The sequence below is a fragment of the Pygocentrus nattereri genome, chromosome 20 (genome assembly GCF_015220715.1).
Source record: "Pygocentrus nattereri isolate fPygNat1 chromosome 20, fPygNat1.pri, whole genome shotgun sequence".
Classification (NCBI taxonomy): Eukaryota; Metazoa; Chordata; class Actinopteri; order Characiformes; family Serrasalmidae; genus Pygocentrus; species Pygocentrus nattereri.
In genome coordinates, this window is record NC_051230.1 from 29,081,494 (window position 1) to 29,108,005 (window position 26,512).

General features: G+C 40.8%; 3 protein-coding genes across 5 annotated transcripts; 2 read left to right on the forward strand and 1 right to left on the reverse strand.

The window, feature by feature from the left end:
- Nucleotides 1-1,143: 1,143 nt before the first annotated feature.
- On the reverse strand, nt 1,144-12,198 carry rad17 (RAD17 checkpoint clamp loader component). Of its 2 annotated transcripts, none has more exons than XM_017709671.2 (17): nt 12,084-12,198; nt 9,981-10,131; nt 8,911-9,168; nt 8,646-8,729; nt 8,151-8,310; nt 7,769-7,905; nt 7,589-7,641; nt 7,347-7,472; nt 6,156-6,225; nt 5,960-6,071; nt 5,244-5,441; nt 5,053-5,138; nt 4,249-4,395; nt 3,133-3,279; nt 2,909-3,029; nt 2,584-2,641; nt 1,144-1,793 (listed from the first exon to the last, which is right to left on the reverse strand). In XM_017709671.2, the coding sequence occupies exons 2-17, from the start codon at nt 10,020-10,022 to the stop codon at nt 1,547-1,549; spliced, it is 2,046 nt and encodes a 681-aa protein (XP_017565160.1). In that variant the 5' UTR covers nt 10,023-10,131; nt 12,084-12,198; the 3' UTR covers nt 1,144-1,546. The 2 variants fall into 2 exon arrangements, with proteins under 2 accessions (XP_017565160.1, XP_017565159.1); XM_017709670.2 differs by having other exon boundaries at nt 1,146-1,793; nt 11,914-12,165.
- A 5-nt stretch (nt 12,199-12,203) lies between these two features.
- ak6 (adenylate kinase 6) lies at nt 12,204-16,450 on the forward strand. The gene is made up of 5 exons (XM_017709672.2): nt 12,204-12,431; nt 13,369-13,461; nt 13,564-13,622; nt 14,564-14,709; nt 15,767-16,450. The coding sequence occupies exons 1-5, from the start codon at nt 12,395-12,397 to the stop codon at nt 15,954-15,956; spliced, it is 525 nt and encodes a 174-aa protein (XP_017565161.1). The 5' UTR covers nt 12,204-12,394; the 3' UTR covers nt 15,957-16,450.
- Nucleotides 16,451-18,380: 1,930 nt separating this feature from the next.
- On the forward strand, nt 18,381-25,525 carry marveld2b (MARVEL domain containing 2b). 2 transcript variants are annotated; one of them, XM_017709637.1, is made up of 7 exons: nt 18,381-18,461; nt 19,030-20,244; nt 20,812-20,844; nt 20,925-21,103; nt 21,697-21,868; nt 22,565-22,615; nt 24,820-24,939. In XM_017709637.1, exons 2-7 carry the CDS (start codon nt 19,066-19,068, stop codon nt 24,937-24,939), a joined length of 1,734 nt encoding a protein of 577 aa, XP_017565126.1. In that variant the 5' UTR covers nt 18,381-18,461; nt 19,030-19,065. The 2 variants fall into 2 exon arrangements, with proteins under 2 accessions (XP_017565126.1, XP_017565125.2); XM_017709636.2 differs by lacking the exon at nt 18,381-18,461 and adding an exon at nt 18,757-18,861 and having other exon boundaries at nt 24,820-25,525.
- The last annotated feature ends 987 nt before the right edge of the window (nt 25,526-26,512 follow it).

Here is a 26,512-nt window from a genome sequence, read left to right on the forward strand (position 1 = left end):
TCTCACTTCATCCAGCTGAAGGAACTTTGATCTCCTTTTTGGTCCTTTTTTACACACACATACACTATATGGACAAAAGTATTGGGACACCTTCACACACTTTTATGACATCCCATTCCAAATCCATAGGCATTGATAAGGAGTTTTAGCTGTAGCAGCTTCTACTCAGTCAGTTGGATGGTCAGTTGGATGACAAGGCCTGGTTCGCAATCTCGGTTCTAGTTAATCTCAAAAGGAGTTTGATGGGGTTGAGGTCAGGGCTCTGTGAGGGCCAGTCAAGTTCTTCCACACCAAACTCACCAAGTCATGACTTTATGGACCATGCTTTGTTCGTTAGAAGCATACGATTGTCCAAAATGTCTTGGTCTGCTGAAGCATTAAGATTTCCTTCACTGGAACCAAGGAGTCTAGGCCAACCCCTGAAAAACAAGCCCATATCATTATCCCTCCTCCACCAAACTACAGTTGGCTTTACACCACTCCACTCGATGCTTGGTCCTGTGCTTGGTGATGTAAGGCCTGCATGCAGCTGTGGAAACCCATGCCGTGAAGCACCAGGCGCAGTTTTTGTGCTGATGTTGATGCCAGAGGAGGTTTGGAACTCTGCAGTTACCGAGTCAGCAGGGTGATGGAGACTTTTATGCTCTATGCGCCTCAGCATTCACTAACCTGCTCTGTAATTTTATGTGGAGTTACGAAATGCTTCCACTTTTCAATAATACCACTCACAGTTGATCATGGAATATCTAGAAGGGAAAAAATTTACAAACTGACTTGTTTTAACAGTGGCGTCCTTTTACAGTACCAAATTTGAATTCAGTGAGTTCTTTAGAACAACCCATTCTTCCACAAACGTGTGTAAAGCCAGACTTTAACAACTGTAAATTGTGTCCCAATACTTTTGTCCATGCAGTGTATACAGTTCATGTAAGAACTTTATATGATTTAGCTTTTAGAAGTATTAAACTCTTCAGACGTCTGGTTCCCATCACTGTTCCCATACTGTGATTAATTCTCTAGAACTTAGCACTTTACATCAAACCACTCTAAATGACCGTGTTTCAGGTGGAATTCAGTGGAAGTCAATTCAGTGAAAAGCATCGCTTCAATAAAGCACATACCCAAAAAACGAAAGACACGAAAACTGCAAAACCTAACTGTTTATTGTAGTGACCTCTCCTGCTAAAAGGCTGGCCCATCCCAAAACAAAACAGCAAAAAAAAGCAGTAGGTCAGAATTATACTACAGTGGACAGTGAAAAGCTGTATGCAAGCACTTTGGCTTTTTTACAGAAACTGCATAACGTTAACTTAAATCTTTAGCTCAAAGCTCAGGAGGGACACCAACCGGTGCAGGACAAACACGACACACAAGGACAATCTTACATTTGTGTGAACAAATAAATAGTACAAATTTCCTAATAATTCACATTATAAAAACGACACGACCGAAACGCGGTGATTTAGAAACACGGAAGACAGCGGAACCATGTCTTCTCAAGGCAGCGACGGTGGAACGAGTCTGGGAAATTGCAGCAGGTGATTGGTCAGTCACTGTCATACTCCTCGATGAGAAGGTCCTCATCGTCCAGTAAGGCTTCTGTGGTGGTCGGCTGTGGCTGGCTGGCGGGGAGATCTCCTCCTGGGTCCTGGCTGCTTTGCAGGACAGGTTCTGCTGTGGTATCCCCAGACAAAGAGCTGGTTCCAGGCTCAACGGTTTTGGTACCTTCTTCGTTTTCGCTGTCAAAATCTAGCCCACCGGGGTCTTTGTCGCCAAGTGCCTCGAGTTTTAATCTGAAAAAGAGTTGGACAGGTTTCAGATTCAGCCCACATGAATAAGGGGTCAGCCTGATTGATCAGATATGCACTTCAATAGAAACTTGTATTAGTGGGACTTGCTCAGGTAGTCATATAAGGCAACATGTAGACAGCAATAAAAATGAAATATTTTATCTTGTAATCTAAATTTTTGTTGCATAGGTAAAGAAAATACAAGCAATTCTACATTTTTTTCCGAAATTCTGCAACATTCAATTATTAAGATCTAAACAGTTGAGAAATTTGGCAGAACTGTTTAAAGCAGTGATGATAGGAACCAGATGTCAGAAGAACTTCAAATAATTACAAATGCATCATACATAGTTTTGAAATAAGCAAAATGGCCCCTAAAGAAAATGTTTTTTTTTTGTTTGTTAGATATTTTACCATCAGCATGTGTTGTAGAGTGTGTGTTGTAGACATGGTGACCTATGTCACCTATGTTCCTATCACCAGTACGGTAAAGAGAATCTTACAATGAACCATTTTACAAATAACCACTCAATTATTTTAACATCTCAACTACTCATGCAGAAATTTGGAAAAAGCAAAAAGGACACCAAGTGCAGTTTTTTTATATGGAAATTGTAATCATAAACCTGTAGTGAAGCAAAAGTTATTGTGTAGGTTACCTGGTTAGTAAGTTAAATCACACCGTCTCATAGCAATAGAAGATCTCATTTCAAATTAGTTTAAAAATGGAGACAAATAGCAAAAAATGATTAAATGGCCACCATGTTCATGGCCAGTCTTTGGCCTCACATACCTGCCAGGAAATCTCTTGAGAGAGAGATGGCCAACATCGTGGATGAAGGCTATCTGAGCTGAAAGGAAGAGGACATGAGAGAAGCCATGAGTTCGAATGGAAGAGGGTGTCGGTCCTGAATTTGAATGTGCTTTGCATATTCTTAAAAAAAAACAAGAAGGCACGTTCTGTCAGAGAGCGCCGTATAACTCCCTCAGCTTTAGACCATAAGAGAGATCAGAAGAACATCTCAACATGTGCAACACAATTTTTATCATAAAGCCAATATGACAGTGAAAATTCTAGTATTTTCTTTGACTTTCCCCTTTCATATGAAAGTGGTTACCTTGATTCCGCATAGGGTTGCTGAGCTTGGCAAGGTAGGGCACCAGCTCCGTCACAAGGCTGATGGGTGCCAGGCAGAAGTTAATAAAAAGGGACTGAGCTGAAAGATAGTTCTCACGGTACTGTAAATAGAGCACAAACACAAAAAACACAATCAATACAACACTAATAGTCTTATTTATTAAATACATACATAAAGAATGCTTGGGACAGTCCGTTCTTTACCGTCCTGTTAATCTGGAGCCAGTGGGGTTTGTGAAGAGGCTTGAAGCCCACGGATGACTGGCATGCAGCTTGTGCACGCGAGGAGTTGGAGTGGATGAGCCCCCTAGTGGCCACTGAAGATCCGTACTCCAACATGGTGGATCTGGACTGTAGGGAGAACGGCACCATGACAACAGCATTACTAACCATGCTCTTAAACACCTGCTCCAACTCGCAAAGGATCTGATAATTAGCTGGACAGAACTTCGAAACCATGCAGTGCTGTGGCTCTTCAGGACATGATATGACTGCCTTCGGACACCGCAAGCAATCAAACATATTAAGCTGCTTCATTTTTCCCCCTTTTCCAAATCACACCAGCGTTTCCTGGACAGGTAATCAGATACTCTAAGGAGGACGTCCATCTACAGCAGCAGGCAAAACCAGCCGCGCAGCTTAAGCCGTTCCCAAATGGTTGTAAGAGTACAGCCAGATAATTACTGTTTATAATTACATATGGTTGATAAAGTGTTGCTAAGGTATCTGAGATAGTTGCCTGTTTACTGGTGGTTGCTATCATGTTCCAGGTGGTTGCTAGGGTATCACTAACCAGTTACTGTGGTTAGTCTGATGGTTATATAGTGTTAGTATGTGGTTGCCAAGAAGTTGCTATGATTTTCCCTTCTCTACCCCGCTATTACCCCTTGGCCTCCTTTAAGGCCTGACTATGTTTGTTCTATGTACCACATTATTTGTAAGTCGCTTTGGATAAAAGCGTCTGCTAAATGTAATGTAATGTAATGTAATTTTCCAGGTGTATGCTAATGTATTGCTAAACAGTTTCTATGGAGTCTCTGGTGGTTACTAGGGTGTTGGTAGGTGGTTGCTATAGTTTTCCAGGTGTTTGCTAGGGTATTGTTAAGCAGTTACTATGGCGTCTCTGGTGGTTACTAGGGCGTTTGTAGGTGCTAGGGTATGGCTATTTAGTCAAGTCACACAATAAGCAACCACTAACTTATCTTGTTACATCAACTTTACATCACTTTCAGCCCAAACCTATATCACTAATAGAATGTACCATTAGCTCCTGATAACTAATACATATAGATCTGTGTGTCACTGCTCTGATGAACTCACAGTCCACTCAGCCGTCAGGAAGTCAGCGTCTGAGAGGTACTCAGAGGCCCTGGCAACATCGTCCACGTTCAAGTAGAAGTCCAGGTAGTTCTGGTGCAGGTAGAGGTTAAAAAACTCACCCGACATGTGGGACCGCTCTATAACAAGCTGAGAAGAGAGAGGCAGAAACAGAGTCAAAGGACAGACTTTAAGGGGGGATTATCACTGATTTTTAAAATTTTTTTTTTTTTATTCTGCATAATTCAGTTTGAGGAGAAATGGATCACTGTAGAAAAATATGCAGGCTCATTTCTTTACAGTGGTGAGGATAAGCTATTTTATTACTAATCCACAACTTAGAAATACATGTTTTAGGCCAAACGCTACCAGAGAACAAAGTCTCAGATATTAGGCCACTTATTTATAACTATTTCTTGTAATAACTGCGTTAAAACCTTAAGACATCTGGTTCCCATCACCACCACTGTGAACAATTCTGACTTGGTGACCATTTAACATAGGAGTTTTGGGCTATAGCTGGAATTCCCCTTATAAGTAATGCTTTGACTGTTTTTTGTTTTTTAAGAATGTTAGCAGAGCTAAAAATAGTAGCATCTTGAAGCCTGAAATATATGCACACTTTTATATCAGTATAACCAAGTCTATATACTAAACCCTGTTACTTGTTAACTACTTTTAGTTTGACACCCAAAGCTGTAATATATCTTGGCTGATCAACTACATTCGAGATAAGGAAGAAACTGCATTTTTGGGGTTAAACCGTTGTTTTATAAAGTATCTGCATGAGAGATAAAGAGCTCATACCTCTGGATCAACAAGCAGTCTGTCTCTCTGATGCTCTGCAAGGTGTGCCGGAAGCTTGGGGACTTCAGAAACTTCATAGCTTTCACCTACAATTACAGCCACCATTACTTAATACATAAAAAGCCTCCGTCCATCATGGTGTCTCTGCTATAAAAACAGACTGCAACCAAAAGCAAGAGCTAAATACTAACGTTTGCAGTAGAGGATCTTCCCCAAGGCTCTGAAGAGAAAGAGGGAGGCATCTTTTCCCCCAATAGCAGGACTGTCATCCAACACATCTGTAGATTTAACAGACCGACTCCTCCCTTTGGCCCTGACTGGAGCTTTGAAGCTCGATGCAGCTGATTTGCCCTTTTTAGAAGCCCAGAGGCCTTTTTCCAGGGAGAAGTCTGGAAAGAGTTACAGTTACAAGCCACATTTTCATGCATTACATTACAGCCCAATCCCATTTCTTTCTTCTTTTTTTTTTTTACCCCTCCCTCTTGTTTTCTAGTGTCACCCTAACTCAGTTTAGGGCATGATATGCTTTCAAAGAGGGGGGCAATTATGCATTATCGCCCACCCCTAATTTTTCAGTGATATGAAGCTGAAGTCAGATATTCACAAGCTTACTGTTTGAATTTTTCCGTTCCACCTTAAATGGTGCAGCAGTTGCATTCTGGCACTTCAGTCGTCAGTGCTGTTGGACTATTTAAGGTGGAATGGAAACGTTAGCTAGCTAGCTACAAAGACATTAGCAAGCTATTAGCAATTTTTGTGCTTGTTATGAAGAAAACGAGTCCTCATATTTTACACTCCTAAAGCTCCACAGCCACATAACAACAGTAGAATGCTAACCTTATAAGTGCTGGCATGCTTGAATTTAAGCAAAAGATCATGGAATAAATGAAGTGGAATTGAAACCCACCAGTAAAAGAAGAGAACTGCAGGCTGTTGATGGCACTGCGAATGTCTCCTGAGCTTCCGGAACACAGCTGGTCCAGCGCTGCTTTATCAGGCACGGAGATCTTTCCTGCACTCTGAAGAGTGAAACCAGTTTCATCAGACACAAAAATCACACCACAGCTCTGAAGGGAGTCAGCAAACTGCTCGTTTGTCTTTACCTTGCTCGCTTCAACGGCTGCAATACGACTCAGCACCTTCAGCATGCTGGTAGGGGCTACTGGGTTAAAGCTGGAGAAGACGCAGAATTAAAATAAATACAAGGAACAACAACCCAACATGGTAATGGGGTGAAGCAAGAAAACCTTAATCTACTTCGTTTTGTTTCTTCATTCTTAACAATGTTGGAACTTTAGCGTGCCTGTAAAAGGGTTAGCGTTAGCACCGTCGACTTATTTAGTTAATTTGCTTTGCTTTTAGCTAGGCTGGTCATTTCGATTAGGGGTGGGCGTATAGTAAAATATAACACTGCAATATTTCAGGAAGTTTTCGCGATACACGATAGGCTGCGGTAATTTTTTTTTTTTTAACATCTGATCATTTGGAACAGAGAAAAGAAGTAGTTGTGCTACATTTAAAAAGAAATACAATCAAAATTATTTTTATTCAATATTTTGACTGTGTTGTATTAAATCAAGTTAAATGGGAATAGTTTTGCTCTCTTTACACTGAAACAAGCAGTTGGTCAGAACAAGTACTGAGGATATATATATATATATATATATATAAATAAAAAGTCATATTTAAGCAACAGAACACGAGAGGGAGTGTGTGTCCCTTGAACCAATCAGAATTGGGGCAATTTTTCTTTGGCCCACTTCACTCAAAATCAAGGCTCTTCAGTTGTGTCAACCAAGTAGCAGTGAGAGAGCAAGTTAGTGTTAAAAAAATAAAATTGTGGTAACAATTACAGTTTTGTCTGACTTTACTTTCACAGATTCAAAGCCCAACTTCTGCCAGAAAAGTTCCCTTTTTCATTCCCTCGTTTTATATATAACGTATGTGTGGTACACAATATTTCATAAGAAGTGTATATACGTACATACACATAGTCCTGTGATGTGTTAGTAGTAGTTTTGCTGGATTCGATTCAATGCGATTCATGCTTTTATCACCTTCTGCCCATTTCTTCATGTCTTAAATAAGCACACCACTGTATTTTCTTCAGCATTTAGTTTTGTGACTCTTTACATGCTTTGAATTGGACTTGAATATCAGTCATTCTAAATGAACTGATCAGATATTGTCGTATTGTAGTAGTTGATTCAAAGTGCAAGTTCATTTAAACTGCACCAGTGATGTGATCAGTGGTCCTCCACGCATGCAGCACCTTAACATAGGAAAATATTAACCTGATGTGGTGGATGCCCAGCTCCTGCTGTATCTCCTTGGGAAAGAGGAGTCTGGAACTAGTGTCTCCACTCAGACTATCAGACACGATGAAGATTACTGGACATTTGCCTGTCTTCACAAAACGCCTGCAGGTGACAGAGAAAAAGAAGCACACAGCCTCATTTCACACAGCTCTGGTTTCAAAAGCTCTCAAATACCCGCTTCTAATCAACTGTCCATTTTTTTAATATCAAGTTCTCACCTGAGAATGTCATGCAAGCTTCCTGGTTGCCTATAGAACTGATTTGGAAAATCCTGTGGGGATATAAATTGATGAACCACTTTTAAAAGCTTTTGAGTGTGATGAAAACAGCTAATGCCATTATTGCAATGTTAGAGCATTTACTGCTTATTGTCACGGTCAGTGTGCTGTGCAGTTTACCTCTACAAGAATGATCCTCCTGCTTTGCGCCTGGCTGTCTCCACTCATCTGAAGGCGGTTGTACTTGTTAGCTCTGAGCAAGAACTCCTGGAAGGCTCCCGTCTGTGAGCTCCCATGGAAGCTGTTAAACCTGGAGTCTAGAAAAGGAAAGAACAACCTAATGACAGTGGCTCAGGAGAAAACTCAGTTGGACGAGCGACTTTACAATTCTATTCAATATAAAAACATAATATTGTACACATAAAATGATTATTTTTACAATATCATGAGAACCAAATAAAGAGGGATTCATACAGCTTGGTAACTTTTTTGCTGGCTCATGTGAGGTCCAGGTTTTGTGAGTGCAAGCAACATATTTCAGAAGAATGGTGAGTCAGTGCACCTGGGTCAAAGCTCTGCCTGAAAGAGTCATCCATCCTGTACTCAGAGGTGGTGGGGTTGGACCACTCCTGGATCTGGAAATCCACATCTTTAGCCAAGACGTGAACTGTGGCTGTCTTTCCACTGCCAGACGGGCCGGTCAGTAACAGAATAGCACCACCCTGTGGAGAATTTCCAGCAGAAAATATATGGTTTTTACATTGTCATGAAAAAGTAAAAGTACTATTTAAAGAAATAATAAAAAACAAACTGTGTTTCAGAATCAATTATAATCAATTAGTATATATTAGCTTAGTTTGGTGTTTTTTGGACCAAAATAAAAGTCTCAGGCCATTTTTTCATGTAAACATTGGGAAAAGGTCTTTTTTTGTTTGTTTACATTTACATTTTTTATATTTTTAAAAAATATCACTACACATCGACTCGAGACATTTTTTTTAACACTCATATCCAAGCCAGAACATAGTGAGGTCAGATTTACTCCCATAATTCAAACCTTGTTTGCAATCTTCAAGTCCAAATGAACCCTCAACCAACTCTCGACTTCTTCAACTTTCTTCTTGTGCACTGCCAGCTCAGCCTAGCGCAGAGAAGAAAGGCACATCAGATATTTCAGTGGTTCAAAAGAAACCAGATAAAAACCATTACTAGCTCTACAAACTAACCAGTATGACTCGCATGAGTAAAATACAGCTCCTATAACCATCATGATGACAGCTAAAGCAACCGATTCAATGTGCCAAGTGACTTAGTCTCCATACCTGTGATTGAGGGGCGTACACATCCACCCAGGGTTCATCTTGATCCTCTTGTGAACCTTGTTTCCTTGAAAAGAACTGAGACTGGGAGGCTTGAGATTCTACTTTCCTCTTTCTGGGCCTCTTCCCACCGACATCCACAGAAGAAGGCTGAACTTTGGATTTGCGTTCTCCTGCAAGGGTGCCTTTTGTCAAAGGAAAGCTGTTCACTCCAGAGCCTCCCAAAAGACTGCCAAAGGATGGTTGTACCCAGCTGCTTAGCTGAAGTAAAAAGACAAATAAAAGCTATCAGAGTAATGCTGGCAACAACAGGGCTCTGCTAAGGCACAAAGACTCAGCATGCTTCCATAATCAAAATAACACAGCAAAGTTCTAGCCCAGTGGTCACCAACCCTGGTCCTAAAGATCTACCTTCCTGCCACACAGTTAACATCTTCAGGCAGGCAGCTGCATTTTATATGCAAATTGGAACTAAGGCCAGTTCAGACGGCAGGCAAATCAGTCTTGTTTCTCAAATCAGATCTTCTGAGATGACTTTCTGCACTGTTATTTGTAAATTTGTGTGTCCACATGTCACCAACCTATCTGCATGGGCTGCTCTGGTAACAACGTAGGTGTCAGTAACTATGCAGCTAAGCTGGTGATGTGGATTTCAAACATAGATGCAGGAAAGATGAAGGTGCATCATCTCACCCTCCAAACTCTGCAAAATTCTCTGAATCTTTGGCTCTCTTCTTAAACTCCAGCACTTTCGTCATTCTAGATTGGCCAACATCATTGTTTTTAAGCTTGTGAGATGCAAAAAAAATCTGATTTGATCATCCAGAGCGTCCACACTGACACTCATCTTTCAACCTCCAAAAGTGGTTTGCAAAAATTGTGTTTTCTGCTGTCTAGACTTCCAAGAATCAATCTGGATACAATCTGAATGTGCCAAAAATCAGATTTTGGGCTTGTAGTCTGAACAAAGGCCTAAACTCTGCAGGAAAGAAGAGCTCTAGGAGGAGGGCTGGTCAACACTGCTCTAGCCTCTTCAACCAACTTGTGCCACATGAAGGAAACAAAAAACTCACTTTACTAGAGGACGCTTTTCCTCCTAGAGAAAGCTTTGACATTATCAGCTCTTCCCATTCACAAAGCTGGACTACTCAGTGCAGCGCTGGCGGGGAAAACCAGAGCATCTCATAACGGATTGCAGCTTATTTCCACCTTATGCACAAGATGCTGTAGAGAGATGAAAGTCAGATGCATGACTACATTTGAGGTGGACAATACGGAAAAAATATTATCGCATTATTACTTAGACATTTTCACGATTCACAATATACATCACAATATTTTAGCATGTAGATAAAATGCATTAATACTGCCAGATTTTAAAAACCGCTGTCAAAAACTCAATGAAGAACAACAAATTATTTTTAGTCAATACATCCAATTGAAGAGGATTAATTATGCTTCTTGTAGCGAAATATGGAGCTCATCTGTGTTAGATAAAGTACCGACGACATACTGACTGACTCAGAAAAGCATACTGTTGGTCAGAGTAACAGAAGGTACACCTACCACTGTCCATTCTGTCAGGTTTTTTTTTTTTTTAACCAAAGACCATACACACTTCACTGATCTACCAATCATATGATACCTTCCTGATTACTGAAGTAAAGAGGGGCTAACCAGTTATCCAGAGAAACAGACAGACAACAGTCTGTAGAACTAAAGAGTACATCTGGCGATATGCTAAGTGGATCTGATACAAATGCACCATGAGCACAGATGTAAAGAAGATGCAGCTAATAAAGTGGCCAGGGCAAATCAACAATGAGCCTCTGCTAGTAGTTCATTACGCAGGGCGAGATACTCATTTTGGACCAGGCAAAATTATTACTGGATGCTTAATCAACTCCAAATAAGCAGGAGTAGATTAACGCTTTGGTAAAAGCATGTCAGTGAAATAAGAACTCAAAGCAATTGTTCTATTTAAAACTATATAGCTTGATATAGAAACATTTCATGCTTAAAAGGTCCTTTGCTTGGTGAAAAGGTTCTTCAGACTAATTGACAATGTGACAATTTCGAAGGAAATGTGTTTGAAAATGTTCCACATAGCACTAAAAAGGGTTCTGCTATTGTTGCGATGTCAAGCTAGTAACAACAGAAGAACCCTTTCAGCGCTATATTCGGTGCTTTACTAAAGAACCCTTGCCTGCGGGCAGTCTAAGGTCCTCTGATGCAGGCCTCTTGGTGGTCCATGCATCTAAATGCTCCACTTTTGGGGGCAGATCTTTGAGTGTTATGGCTCCTAAGCTATGCAACCCTCTTCCTTTATCTCCCAACTGCTCCACCCAGTACTCCTACAAATTTCACCTCAAAACTTTGCTATCTTCTCAATACTTTATTTTTCTTCTTCTTCTCTCTTTATTCATTTCTTTTTTCCCCCACAATTATGTAAAGTTAATACTGTAAAGTAACCTTGGATATGTGGAAGCTGGTATAGAAATCTAACTAATCATTATCATCATCAATAATATTATTACTCATAAAGGTTCTAACTATACATAACCGTACACAACACATTCATCATTAACCTGAAAAACCATTTCAGCAAGCGAGCATGAAATGCTCCTACAAAGAACTATTGGCTTTACCAAAAAAAAACCCAAGGAACCATCTTTTAATGTGTAGAAGTACCTGTTTTGAGTGAAAACAAATCCTAAATTTCCAACAGACCTGGAACATTCAGCATCTATCAGCGCAGAAACTGAAGTTTGTTAACCTTAGTTTGTCTCTATTGGTCTAAACGCGATATCGCTGAAGTGCGAGCGCTGAGCAGCAGCAAAACACAACAGGCTGCAATTAAACTTGAACGACTGAAACGAAACTAAACGAAAAAACAGATTCCTTTCATTAGCGATGCAATTATTACGGCTTGAAAGGGCTTAGAGAGCTAATAAATGCTACGAAGTGCAGTGAAAAGGCCCGTGTGACTGTGCAGCTTCTGCTCACCTCAGTTTCTCTGTTTACACTTGACCGTCAACTCCGCCAGAGACCGTTAGCCGTTCGCTCGGCGAGGCTGCGCTGAGTCTATGCTAAGCTAACGTCATTAATCATCTCTCCGGCTAGAAAGCGACTACAGGGCAACACAGAGAACGAGTCGAGCTGTGACACAAACCCACCTCGGTCATCTCGGGCGAATATTAAACCCAGGGTGATTTTCTAAACTACTTTCTTTCTCGTCCGCGAGAAGCTCCGTTTTAGCATGTTAGCTTAGCATTCCCTTTAAAGCGTAGGGCGGCGTGGGCGCGTGTCAGTGATGTCATCACGCCGGCGGTGCGCTACACGTGGACGCGCACGTTTCTCTGTTGGGAAGTTCAGCGGCTGCCTTGATGTCCGAGTAAAACTGGAATAAAATCCTAATTTCTGGTTTTGGAGCGACCGTAGCTGTTCATTTGACCTCGATCTCCGTTTTGCCGGACAAGTTTTTGCGATGAGAATCATGAAGAGGCCGAACATCCTTCTCACCGGTGAGCTGGACCACTGCGAATGAATAACCTTCGCGATTTAATGCGGTTTATTTACAGTAATATGGGCTCATCCGCCACCGGTATGACGGTTTTATGTCACAGTCGTCATACATTTGCTGTTATAGCCCCTCTGGTGACCACAGAGTGTGGGACGAAGCTGAAGTGAGCCTCATGGTCGAATGTCCCGTTCCACCTTAAATGGCGCAGCAGTCACATTATGGCGCTTGAGGGTACTTGAACGTACCTGCCGCGCTGTTTAAGGTGGACCGGAGAGTTCGAGGAAGGACCTCGTGGAGAGTTTTCTTGCTAGAGGTGTTAAAGAGGAAAGAAGAGCAATCACATTAGAATCTATAGGTTAGCTGTATTAGTCAGAGCTAATGTAATGACATTTCTACATTTTTTAAAAGGAGAATTCCACCATTTTTTAAAAAGGTTCTGAATAACCCAATCCTTCAGATGTAAACAAAGTAATTCAGAGTGGTTTGGTGTGAAGTGGTTGATTGTGGAGACTCTGAAGTCTTTACAGTGGTGGTGAAGGGAACCAGTGGTCACCATGATTGCAACACAAATACAGCCATTTTATTTAGTTACTATCCTATGAACCTACAAATGGGAACTATTTTGCTTCACAATGCCCCACATGTGCCCCTCCACTATGAATAGATATACATTTAAAGCCAAAATCGTATCATAGAACTATTGTAAAACACTGTCTCCATCATCAGGTAGTGAATTCATAACTATTCATCACCATTATGACTTTCTGTGGGGGAGCTTTTAGAGGTGGACCCCTGGTTCCCATCACCACCACTGTGAACAATTCTGACCCCGAACAGGTCTTTTCACGTTAAACCACTCTGAATGGCTTTGTTTACGTCTTAACCATTTCATTATGCAGAAACATTAAGGAATCTTTAATGAAAACTTGTGTTTCCAGGAACGCCAGGAGTTGGGAAGACCACACTTGGGAAAGAACTGGCTGAGAGGACGGGGCTGACTTACGTCAACGTTGGAGATTTGGCACAGGAAGGTGAGCTGCATCATGTTTGAAAGGTTAGGGTGAAGTGATTAAGGTGACAAGGGACACCAGCAATAGCATGCCTGGTAATATGTTTGCACTCTTCAATCTCAGATCAGCTGTTTGATGGGTTTGATGAGGAGTATCAGTGCCCCATTCTGGATGAAGACAAGGTAGGTGCTTTTTTGGAGAGGATCAAACTTAGATGTGTGGTGTGTTGGTAATCACTCACTGTTGCAGACATACTGTGCTATATAAGTGTTTCAGCCATTTTGTAGTGTTGGTTTAAGTCTTCGCAGTAAACTTTACTCCCTGTATCGCTGTATTCACTGTCAAAGACTCATAGTGCATCGCATATTATTAGGGCAGCCCAACTGAGATCAGCTTTCTTTTGGTTGTCCACTTCACCCTATTTACGAGGGGTTCAGATGGCGATGAGTGCTGGTGGAGAACTGGGTCTCAGTAGGTGAATCACTAGACTGTTGGACACCAACCCACTAGGGCCATAGTGGTACACTCCTGCCCTAAAGTCTTTTCTCAGTGAACTGATGTTGGGTTCTTCTAGGCCATCCTTAGATAACCCGATAAGCGACAATAGCCATGTGCTGTGTACCAAAGAAAAGGGGTGGGACTAGCTTGCCAACATCTGGGACTGAGACAGTCAGACCCATCTCAAGGCCCACCCCATTTCTTCAGCCCTCCAAGAATGTAAAGCATAGCTGAATAGCTTCATGTTGGACCCTCCTCTGTGGGTCCAACATGAAGTCCTAAAATTTGTAAAAGACTTCCTGGGTACACTGGTGTATTCTCCACCTGAAGCTGCTTTGGCATCTGTTTGGAGCAGCTTCCCTCATCTCTTCAGGCATTCACACAGCTGGGTTGGTCGAAAGGATCAATCAAAAAAGGCAGTTAGTTCCTGGCTGTAGCATCAGGAGGAACCTCCTGAGACTTGACGTTACCAGCAAAACAAAAAAACTAATACAAACCCAACACCAGTGATTTTGTCAAATCAATCCACAAGTATTACCTTTTAATTGCTTTAATCTCTGTAACAAGTAACAAATCTTATATACGAGCATCAGCAAAGTTTGAGCGCTCTTTTCTTTGCTTTAAGGTTGTGGATGAACTGGAGGACAAAATGACCGATGGAGGTGTCATCGTGGACTACCATGGTTGTGACTTCTTCCCCGAACGCTGGTTTCACATCGTGTTTGTCCTCCGCACAGACAACACTAACCTCTACAACAGACTTGAGAGCAGGTTAGCAAGAAACTAGATACTAGCTTAGGGGTTAGGAATGTACGGCTCTAGAGACGCATGCAGCTCTTTTACTGTGTTGTTGTGGCTCCACAGCAGAATTTGATTTGTAGGTAAAAAATAAAATAATCCTGCTGTGCAGTAAAATAAAGCTCTGCTGATCGTTCAACACCGTTTATACACTAAATGGTCTTAAAACCTGGAGTTGATGTAGAACTGCTAATTCACCCTTTAACCCTGAAGATTGGCGGGTGTCGCCTAGACAGTCACTCCTAGCTAGTAGCTAATGAAAAGGCGACATGAAAGATTTAAGTCACACTGATAATTTGGTGACAAATGTATTTATTCACATTTGTTAGCACTCAGCTGGTTTCCTGATATGTTTAATCTGCAATGAGAAACTGACAAACACAAATTCTTGTTCAAATTTTCACGTTCCACCTTAAATGGAACGTGGGCTACATTCTGGCTCCTCAGGCACCATTTAAGGTGGAACGGCTAAATTCAAACAGGAAGCTGGTGAATGAGAAGCGGCTTCAGCCCCATAAAAAGTTGAACGTTGAGACATTTTACAAGAAACTGTTCCACTTTTGAAAATATGACAGTTATTTAGTAAAAGCAGTGCTTCTATTTAGAACCATGAGTTCTATATAGAACCATTTCATGCTTAACTGGCTCTTTGTATGGTGAAAGTTCTTTGGACTGATGAGGAATGTGTTGTATGTGGGTTTGTATAGCACCAAAATGGGTTCATCTATTGTTACAAGCCTGACTTCATAACAGAAGAATTCTTTTTGGTGCTATATAGAACCGCTTTCAAATAGGTTCTGTTTAGAATCATATACAACACATTCTCAATTCATGTGAAGAACAATTTCATAATGCAAAGACCTGCGTAAGCATGACATGTTTCCATATAGAACCACTGCCTTAAAGAACCAGCCAAGAATCATGTTTAAGTGTGTTTCTTTATGAAAACCTTGAAAATGGTGATTCAGAACAGTATTAATCCAGATCAGTGCTGTCCTTTTGAGACGTTCTTCCCATGTCTCCTGTGCAGGGGTTACACAGGAAAGAAGCTCCAGGATAACGTCCAGTGTGAGATCTTCCAGACCATCTATGAAGAGGCCATGGAGGCTTACAAAGAGGAGATTGTGCACCAGCTCCCTAGCAACAACCCTGAAGACCTGGAGAGGAACCTGGAGCAGATCATGAACTGGATCGAGCAGTGGATGAAGGACAATAACTGACCGATTGCAGACTCATGAACACTCACTCCCCGTAGACGGGCCCTGAGGAGAACTGTAGACTTTGCGTCGCCAGCATTCACCGGTACAGAATCCCTGCTGTTACGTAGCTCTTCATGAAGCCCACATGGTGATGTTTTTCTCTGATGGACCTGATTCAGCTGATGGGATGTATGAGAGAAGCGATGTGAAATGAGCTTAAACACCATCCCATAATGTATGGATAATAAATATTTTGTACTGTCATCTAAAGCTCTTATTACCATCCATATCTTGTCTATTTTCACTTCGGTGTACACACAAACTCAATGGAACCAGAAGGTTACATGTTTATTCTCTGGCATGTCATAACGGTTTTTATCTTCATTGTGCTGGGAAGTGCTCGCACTTGCACACATTCATTCCACGCAACTATGTTTTATAGACATTTTATATCAATATATTTGACAGCATGAAGCATAATTGTCTAAAATAAGCATTAAAAGGCCCCTATCCTACACTGTTCTATTATATTTGTGTTTCCCAGAGGTCCACTCAATACCTTTATGTGGGTTTATATAATTGATTTTCACGTGACCATTTTTCCAACCTCTGTTTTTCTTAGAATTAAACAAATAGGCTGTGCCTTTAAGACCACTCTATGCAAATGAGCTCTGTTCTGGTTGGCTGTGCCTCATTCAAAAAGCGGACAGGGCTGAAACTCTCCATACACTTTCCTCCTACCCTCCAGTGTGAGTGGGTGGTGCTAAACTGCCATAGACTGAATAGGTGGATATATGAAAAGTGTTTTTGTGACATCACAGAAACTGGATTCAAAATGGTCCATATCGCTGTTGTTGGAACAAAACCTTGTATCTCCATTTTTGTCGATTTTTTTTTTTTTTTTTTTTTTTTTTTTCAGTTTTTGACACAGTTTGAAAATGCATGTTGGCCTTTATATTATGTGTAAATTTCATGATGAATGGACTAAAAGAAATGGCCAAAAATGACTTGGAGACAAGTCTGGTTCCATTGACTTACATTGAAAGTAATGTATGTTTTTTCCTTCTCCTGTAAAGTTACCATTGTGGAGATATGAGGTTCTGTTCCGACAGCAGCGATGTCTGGGGTATGTTTTGGGACTTAAACAATGACTATGTTTTACATCAAACTCATTTTTAAAAAATTGGAAAACTTGTTTTTACATGATCGGGGCCCTTCAAACTGTGTTTATATTAAACAATTTGATGAATGTCCCATTTCATTTATTGCAAATTTGTATAAGATCCGGTGTGCTGTATTAAAAAAAACAACTTTAGAATAAATACAAATATGTAATACGTTATGATTTGATGTTTTGACCTTGTGATTTTAAGGTGAAATCCACCGATTTAAAAAAAATAATAATTGAATAATTCAATTGTTGAGATTTCTTTACAGTGGTGGTGATAGGAACCAGGGGTCTCCATGTCTACAACACAAATATAGCCACTTTATTTTCTATCCGAAACCACCAGTGAACCTTTGCTAGTTTTTATATGGAATGTTGATAATGATAGTTCATCTGAAAAATATGTTTTCTTTGGGGACTATTTTGCCTCACAACGCCCTGCACGTACCCCTCCACCCTGAATGCATTTGAGCAAAACTACTGTCTTGAGTATCAAGCAGCGTATCCATAACAATTATGTGTATTGGGTTTTAGAGGTGGATGTCTGGTTCCTATCACCACCACTGTGAACAGCCCTGACTATTTAAGTGTCTCTAGAACAGAGCATTTCACACCAAACCACTCTGACTGACTGTGTTTACATCTTGACCATGTCTTTATTTAGACATGTAGAAAAATGGATGGAATTCCCCTTTAAATGAACCCAGGTGAGATGCTGGTGGAACTGAACTGAAAACATGTCATTATTCTTCAGTTTTACTGTGTTTATGCACATTTCTGTTTAGCGCTGTATGGCGTTTCAGTCGGCTTAAACACACTTACCGCTGAGGTAAATAGATAATATAGATAAATAAAGCACATTTTTGATGACTAGTCGCCACCGTGAAGGAAAAACGAAGGAGCTTTTGGCCTTTTTTATTTGCTGGAAACGTGTAAAACCTTTCAAATCGGGTCGATCTTTAACTACAAGCCATTATATGTTGGGCGAACTGAATGTTCGTTGAGAAATCAGAGAACAGTCCGAGTACAAACCTCCTCACTTCAACGCTCATAGTAACCGTACTCAACGAGGCCCCGCCCCCTGCGCTAGGATTGGCTAGAATCTCATGCCAGTCAAGTTCACGTTCTCCAATCCTTACGACGAAGGGCGGGTTCTGACGGAATACGGGTGGAGAAGAGAACAAATAACGCTATTGTGGGAAGTACGGTGGGAAAAAAACAAACCGGTCTCCCAGTTGGTTTCGCCGGAAAGACTGAAAGAATTACGTCACCGTCCAGGGTGAGGTAGGTCACGTGATCCAACGTTTTTTTAACCTGCAAACCGAGTGGCGGAGGACAGGTGTATTTACCGATGAAAGGTAAGTCCTTTGTTTTTAATCGAAAGCCTTTAGAAAGAGGCGATCTCAGATCAGAAGAGGCTCGGATCAGTGATTGTGAGATTAGTGCTAAAATATTGACAGTTTTTTGTAAGGTTTTGAAAGGTTGGACTTTGACCAGCAACACTGTGGCATTTGTGAATTTGACAAAGAACAAGGTTAAAATGTTGGGTTCGTTGCTGTTGTGTGGATCTGAAATTGAGCTAAACCTTTATTTGTGTGCTGATTTTACAATCTGGGTCTTGGGAAACTGAGAATATTGCCCAGAGTAGTGGTTCCCAAACCTCTCAAACCAGACCCCAAGATGGTCCACAGTTTTGCCCTACCCCTACTTACAACATGCATGCACCAGGCCATTAAAGTCAGTAAATACCTGGAACAGGTGGGTTGGGATCTTTGGTTAGAGTAATAACCAGTGATCAAGTGGTGTCCCTGAGAACCCCTGACCCAGTGATTATTGTGGGAATGTCTGGGTTGCCTTTGTTTTTATGTATTGACATAAATGAAGACTTGTGTTTTATTGTCCTTTCATTTCTATTGTCACTTCCAGTCTTCCCTCAGGGATCTTAGACCAAGAGCAGAACCCATGTCCGCAGTAAACGGGTACCCGTACCATTTTGATCGGGTTCGAGAGATACCACACTATGACGAGGTGCCTATTGGTTCCCTTGGCCGGGATGATGGAGTCCCATACCCCCTCAGGGGGTCACTACAATCCTTCAGTGATGATCCCTTACCACCTCCTCCACTGCCCATCAACCCACCTGTGGGTCCGGATTTCTACCCCAGTGACACTGAAGACCAGCCGGACAAAGCCATGGACATCAAACCAGTACGGCGCTTCATCCCGGACTCTGTGAAGAACTTTTTCAGGGGCAACAGCTTCCGGAGCAGCAAGAGCCGAAACTCTTTTCCACCTCCCCCATCCGAAAACATCAACACCACCACTGATGGAGTGCCGTGCTCCCCTCCCAACTCTCGGCCACCCTCCCCCGGTGCCCCGAACTCCTATGTGGACCCATATGGAGGGTCCGGGGGCAGCTATGCCTCACGGAAGGAGCAGATGGCGCTCCTTGGGGAAGCACTGGAGTCAGTTTCGGGTCGCTCAGCACAGACAGCCAAGACGTACAGCGAGAAGGTGGAGGAGTACCACCAGAGGTACTCCTACATGAAGTCATGGGCGGGGCTTTTGCGCATCCTTGGTTGCATAGAACTGCTGCTGGGTGCAGCGGTTTTCGCCTGTGTTTGTGCCTATGTGCACAAGGACAATGAGTGGTACAACATGTTTGGCTATTCCCAGCAGAACGTCTATGGGGGTTCTTTTGGAGCAATGGGAGGGATGTATGGTGGGTATGGGGTTAACTACAGTGGGCCCAAAACTCCTTTCATCCTGGTGGTCGCCGGCTTGGCCTGGATCGCCACTGTCATTCTACTCGTCTTGGGTATGACCATGTACTACCGGACCATCTTGCTGGACTCCAGCTGGTGGCCTGTCACGGAGTGCATCATAAACCTGGGACTTGGGGCTTTCTACCTAGCAGCGGCCATCGTGTACGTGCGGGACACTGTCCGTGGGGGTCTCTGCTACTACCCATACTTCAACAACGGCCCCAATGCTGCCTTCTGTCGGACAGAAGCTGGCCAGACAGCAGCCATCGTATTCCTCTTCATCACCACATTGCTGTACCTGGTGGGTGGCGGGGTGTGTCTGAAGCTGTGGAGGCACGAGGCAGCGCGTCTCCGTCGGGAAGCGCAAGAACAAGAGGTGAGCCTCGTGTCAGGGTGTCCTGTTCCCAAACCTGGTCCTGTAGTACAGTGGTTCTCAAACTGGTCCTCAGGGCCCCCCAGATGTTCCACATTTTTGCTCATGTGTGGTAAGTTATGTCGGAACATAAATGTGGACCATTTGGCGGTATCTGTGGACCAGTCTGAGAACCATAGTACACCTGTACTCCAGGTATACTAGGATCGTGAACCGCTACCCTGAATTAACCACAGATGTAGACAGATGTTTACTGAAGGTTTGGTTTGTAATCCCAATTCCAGACTGACAGTAACCTTTGCAGGACACTAAGTTAACAGTTCTGGAAGTAAGAACCACTGGCACTAAAGCATCACCACTTTTGGCACAGCATAAGATTGTGTTAACCAACAGTCATGATATGATTAGCAAAATTTTGGGATGCTTTGCTTTTTCCATGAAAACGTTCCTACATCATGAACGGTAACCATAATTATGAATTGCAGTGCAGTTTCTGGAATTATAATTGCTATTCACAGGTCATGAATAGTGTAGTCATTAGTGTTCGTTTATTGTTTCTTTTCTTTTTAGATGAAGACTGTCGTTTCTGTTCCGCTGAGCATGGTGAGTATTTTCTTGTTGAGAATTACAGTACACACACTGCCCCTGCCTGCCTTAATGACCCTACTCTGCCTCGTCCCCAGATTGAAGTAGGGTCCAGTGTCTCAGCACAGGTCTACAAACCACAACAGATGACTACAAACCCAGAGACCATGGATGGGGCCACAATTGTTCCACCATCTATGATGGAGCCCGAGTACCTGAGAGGTCACATACCTGCTGGACATATCCCCAAACCTGTGGTCATTGCGGACTACGTAGCGTGAGTTCAAGCACTCAGTTTGAATGGCTTAAATGCATTCTTTATACATGAGAAACTTCCACTCTCTGACCCCTTCATGAGCTCCACCTACCTTACTGGTCCATGTAGGTGTACGATTACAGACTGAAGCCCACCTGTTGTCCTGCACAATTCATCAGCCCACCTCTACACCATACTTTTAAGTATAAGCTGTTCATTGAGATGTCAACTAACACCCAAAAATATCCAGACAAGAGCAGCTCTGTGGTCAGAAACTGACCATTTGTGAAGTGCTACAAGTGTCTAACTCAAACTGTGCATCAACAGATAAGCTACAGTCTCTAACTCTACACCATCAAGGTGGGGCTACAAGGTAGAACTTTGTAATAAAGTGGTCAACGAGTATATTTGTGAAGTATTTAAAGCAACATTTTCAATTATAAGAGGTGCTATAAGGGTGTTATTGCGTATAAGCAGTAACACCCTAGGAAACATTATTGAAGTGATAATGAAGTGTAGCCACAAAAACATACTATTTATTTCCTTTTACCTGGTAGTTTGTAGTTGTAGTTGCTCACATAGAGATAAATGTTTACATTTGTCCTTTTTTGCAGGAAATATCCCACCATCCATACTGATGAAGAAAGGGACCAGTACAAGGCTGTGTTTAATGACCAGTATGAGGAGTATAAAGAGCTACATGCAGAGGTTCAGACGTTGGCCAAGAAGCTTGAGGATATGGAAAACCTGATGAAGAACCTTCCACCTCGGCCATCCAGTCAAATGGTAGAGTCGCTATCTTAGCCTGTAAAAATAATGCTACTTTAAACTGGACCTTTCCACATATGGAATCACTTATACCAACACTTTTTTATTATTTTAACAGAGTGTTAAGTAATAATTTATACAATATGAATTTAACTACACATATATTACACTATTACCAAATGTTTCTAATAAATTGGATAGTTGGTGGAAGTACAAGGTGGGTGTTTCTAATAAAGTGGCCAGTCAGTGTATTTTGTACTTATCTACTAAATTTCTAACGTCCGGTATAAAGTTGTGGCAGAGTCATAACAACACAGTCATTTGTTCAGTGCATCTCTCCTATTTTATACTGCTTTGAATAAGTTGGATTTTGATGTTATCAGGAAGTTTGTTTGAGGAACATGGCTGTGCTTTGCCCTCTTCCTGACCAGTATTTAGCAGCTCACTCAAAGAAAGAGTGCTGATCTAACATCTGCTACAGGAAGTGTTTTTGTAATTGTATTTAGTCAGGATGCAAAAGTCCGATACTGATCCTAGACCAGGAGAACTTTGATAAATAGGGGCCGCTGTGTTTGTAAATGTTTACTGCTGGAGGACGTTCAGGTTAGTCAGGTCAAGTTTAATTCTGTGTTGATTAATAAACAGAGTTATGTGTATTGTGGTGAATTTTATAAGTTTAAGTTTTATTAACAGTGTATTATTTTCTTCCTGCAGGAACAGGAGCGGATCAATAACATTGTGCAGGAGTTCCAGAGGAAGAAGAATGTGAGTGGTGTCCATTTCCCCATACACTCTATAATTAAAGCCAATACGAAATCTAAATGTGCCTGTTTCCATGATGATTCACCCCCTGGTCATATTAAAATGGAATTCTACTGATTTTTTTCAGCATTATAACCAGTTAAAATACCAACAAAGTCTTTCAGAGTGGTTTGATGTGAAATGCTCCATTGTAGAGAAACTGACTGCTCTACAGTGGTGGTCATGGGAACCAGAGGTTGCTATGTCTACAACAGAGATACAGCTTTTTTTTATTTACCATCCAAAACCACCAGTGAACCTACACGTGTCATCTGTGTTTTATGTCACTGTCCAACAAGCATCTCCAAAATAGTAACCTTACAGGAGAGGGCAAAAACATTCCTTACTTTCAATGTAGGTTAATGGAAAAATGTTTTTATTCTAAGCAGTTTTGGAGCGTTTCTATGGGTCCAATCATCTGGAAATTTTCACACAATGGAAAAAAAACAGCTGCAGAGCTCAAATAATGCAGAAAAGTCAAAATCGGAAAAAAATGGAGATGCGCGGTTTTCATTGGACAGCAACAATATGCAATGTTAATGATGATACAATAGTCATCAATCTAAAAAAATAAGTTGTCTTTGGGGATCTCATAACTTTTATAAAACAGTGTGTAGGACAGCAGACAGCATATTTAGAACTATTTGGTGGGGTCTGCGACGGAGTTTTTAGAGGCGTTTCACTCTTCAAACGTCTGGTTCCTGTCACCACCACTGTGGACGATTCCAAGTTTCTCTAGAACTAATAATTTCACACCAAACCACTTTGAAAGACTGGTGGAATATTTCCCTTTAATCATATAATTTCAAAACTAAGTTGACCTCAAGGTAAAAGACACTTAACAGACAGGCTAAAGTCATTATATTTTGATGTTCATATGAAGTACAATATAACTAGGTAAAAAGTTCTGATTTTAGGTTCATTTTAAAGGATCTGAAGCTACCGGTGTAAAGAACAGTGGTCGTGAACTTCAGTGAGCTAATATCATTCTAGGAAAATAGCATTTACAGTGCTTAATGAATGCAAATAATTAGCTTTGCTATATAGGCTGCATTCGTATGCAATAAAATAGCAATTGCTATCTATCTAAGATTCACTATTATACCAGTGTTTTATCCCCAGTTGTTTCATTTTTAGAAAGTAAGCAAAATGGAGAATAATTAATCATATAAATGTATTTTTGGTGTAATTCTACCTTTTAGTCAGTTCATTTCTTGTTTGGCCCCTGATAGCAAGAGGATAACTGACCACTGACCGCTTGGCAAATCTGGCGGCCCACTGTTACTTTTCTGGTATATCCGGAGATGTTGTCAAATTTTCCTCAAAATTTGACTACATCTCCGTCATCTTATTTTCTATGAACTTTAGCCTGAGATTAGCCTAGCATTTGTCTCAGTTTGAGAGATTCATGGCTATGTAGCTTTGTTGGTTTGGTTTCCAGACACAGTTTCATTTAAATTACTAAAAAGCTCAATTTGAAAATCCCATCATGATGAAAGTTCCTTCCATTTAGATGATAATTAAAATATAACTATCTCTACTGACATTTCACTTAGTTTTTAACCTAGCACTTATCTCCGTGTGAGAAATTATTAGCATCTCTATACCATGTTTTCCTTCCCCGATTATTTTTATTATTATTTTACTTTATTATTGAATGTTAGAAAGTAATTAAAATATACTGTAATAAATCTTATAGATGTCATTTTTGAGAAATGTTTGCTACATTGTTCTTAGAACTAGCTGACTAGCAAGGGAGTAGTGTGTTAGCTTAGCAGGCTAATTTGGTCACCAAACCCAAATGCAATTTTTTCAGCTTACAAGTCAATATAATTCTAAATAGAAGTTCCTTCCACTTAGAAGATCATTCAGACTTTGACTTTTGACCTCAGGCACCTTATTTTCTCTCCCTGAGCTTTAGCCTGAGATTAGCCTAGCATTTTGTCTCAGTGGGAGAAACAAGCTTCATGACTAGCATCATCGGTTTGCTTTACAGACACAGTTTAAAGCCAGTTTTGGGTTAAATTTCACTGTCAGACGAAAGTCTCTGAAGTCTCCTTTGTGAGCTATGCTGGGGTTAGTCTGTGTTGGGAAACCGGTTCTGTGAAACAGAGAAAGAAAGTTTTAGAGCTAATTTTTATAAAGCTTACATGTTCTTTCTCTCATAGGACCCAACATTCCTGGAGAAGAAGGAAAGATGTGAATATCTGAAGAATAAGCTTGCTCACATCAAGCTGAAAATCCAGGAATATGACAAGGTGATGGATTGGAATGACGGTTACAGCTAAAACAGGCTGGCGACAGTCGTGTCTCTGACACTGACCACAAACCCTGATGCCACCCGTTGTGTTCTCCTCTGTTGACGACCACGTTTTGCAGCTGATTTTCTTGCCATTCACGAAAAACTGCATAAACCTTTATGAAAAGAAGGAAGAAGATGCTTCACTGTATGATGTATGCGTTTGGTCTGATATCGGTTTTTAAATGTGAATATTTGTGCTTTTGTATATTAGTCGCATCAACCAAGGGATGAATGCTATATAACATGTATTTAAGTCTGAATAGTCTTTTAGAATGAAGGTTTAAACAAGATCGCTAAAGGATGCTCTGTCATTGCTGTGATATGTGAGGTTTTTGAATGTGGCGCAGGTTCAGTCTAGATATTTTCGATGAAGCAAAATACAAATCATACATGTTTTTATTGTCTATAATACACATTTTTAATATGCTTTTATAAAAATGATTCCAGAAACATGAGTTTTAACTCTGAGTTCTACATTTCTCTTTGATTTTGTATCCAAGGGCTCATTTTTGTACACTTTTATACTGTCACACATCAGGAAAGTAAGTAAAGAGAAATGTGTCTTTTGGTTAGATTGTTTCTGGTATTTATTTTAGTAAATGGAAGAATAGACAAATAGAAATGGTCCAACATCACTTAAAAAATAATTTGTAATAAGTGGCCTTTGATGGATCCTCACACACCCATATCGCTGCTGTCGGAAGAAAACCTCAGATCTCCTAAATGGTAACTTTACAGGAGAAGGAAAAAACATGCTTTACTTTTAATATAAGTCAATGGAACCAGAACTTTTTCCAGATCATTTTGAGCCATTTCTTTTAGTCTATTTATCTTGAAATTTAAATGTAATGTAAAGGGCAACAGGCGTTTTCAAATTATGTCAAAAACCGAAAAATGTTGAGATACAGTTCTGACAATATATATACAACATAGGACAATGTATGTATACACACACACATATACATATATATATATATATATATATATATATATATATGTATGTATAAAATATCGCTGTGGTTGGAAGAAAACCTCATATCTCCAAAAGGAAAAAAAAATCCTAATTTACTTTTAATGTAAGTCAATGGAACCAGACATTTTTCCAAGTCATTTTGAGTTGTTTGTTTGTTTTGGTCGGTTCTTCATGAAAATTACACACGATATAAGGGACAACATGTATTTTCAAATTGTTTTCAAACTGTTTACTGCTGGTGGTTCTTTTTGGCCCTTCACATATGCCTGTTTATTTCAGAGGCCTTGCAATGTTGTCACAAGAACCTGACTGACCAACTTTTCATATAAACAAGTGACGGTAGAATTTCTAGTGAGAAATAGAGCACAACCGCCCACAGGCTAACTGATTAGCATGACCTGAAGATTTGTTCAGTTTCCATCATCATTCCTCACTTCGCTGCTATCTCCTTAAGGCAGCCCTGTCAATGCTACTGACCACTTTCTGTCCAATGAGTTTGTGATGCTCGATCCACTCTTCAGAATTTTATTGCTAATGCTAATGTTAATGTTTTTCTATGAAATCCTTGATTGTAGCGTACAACTGA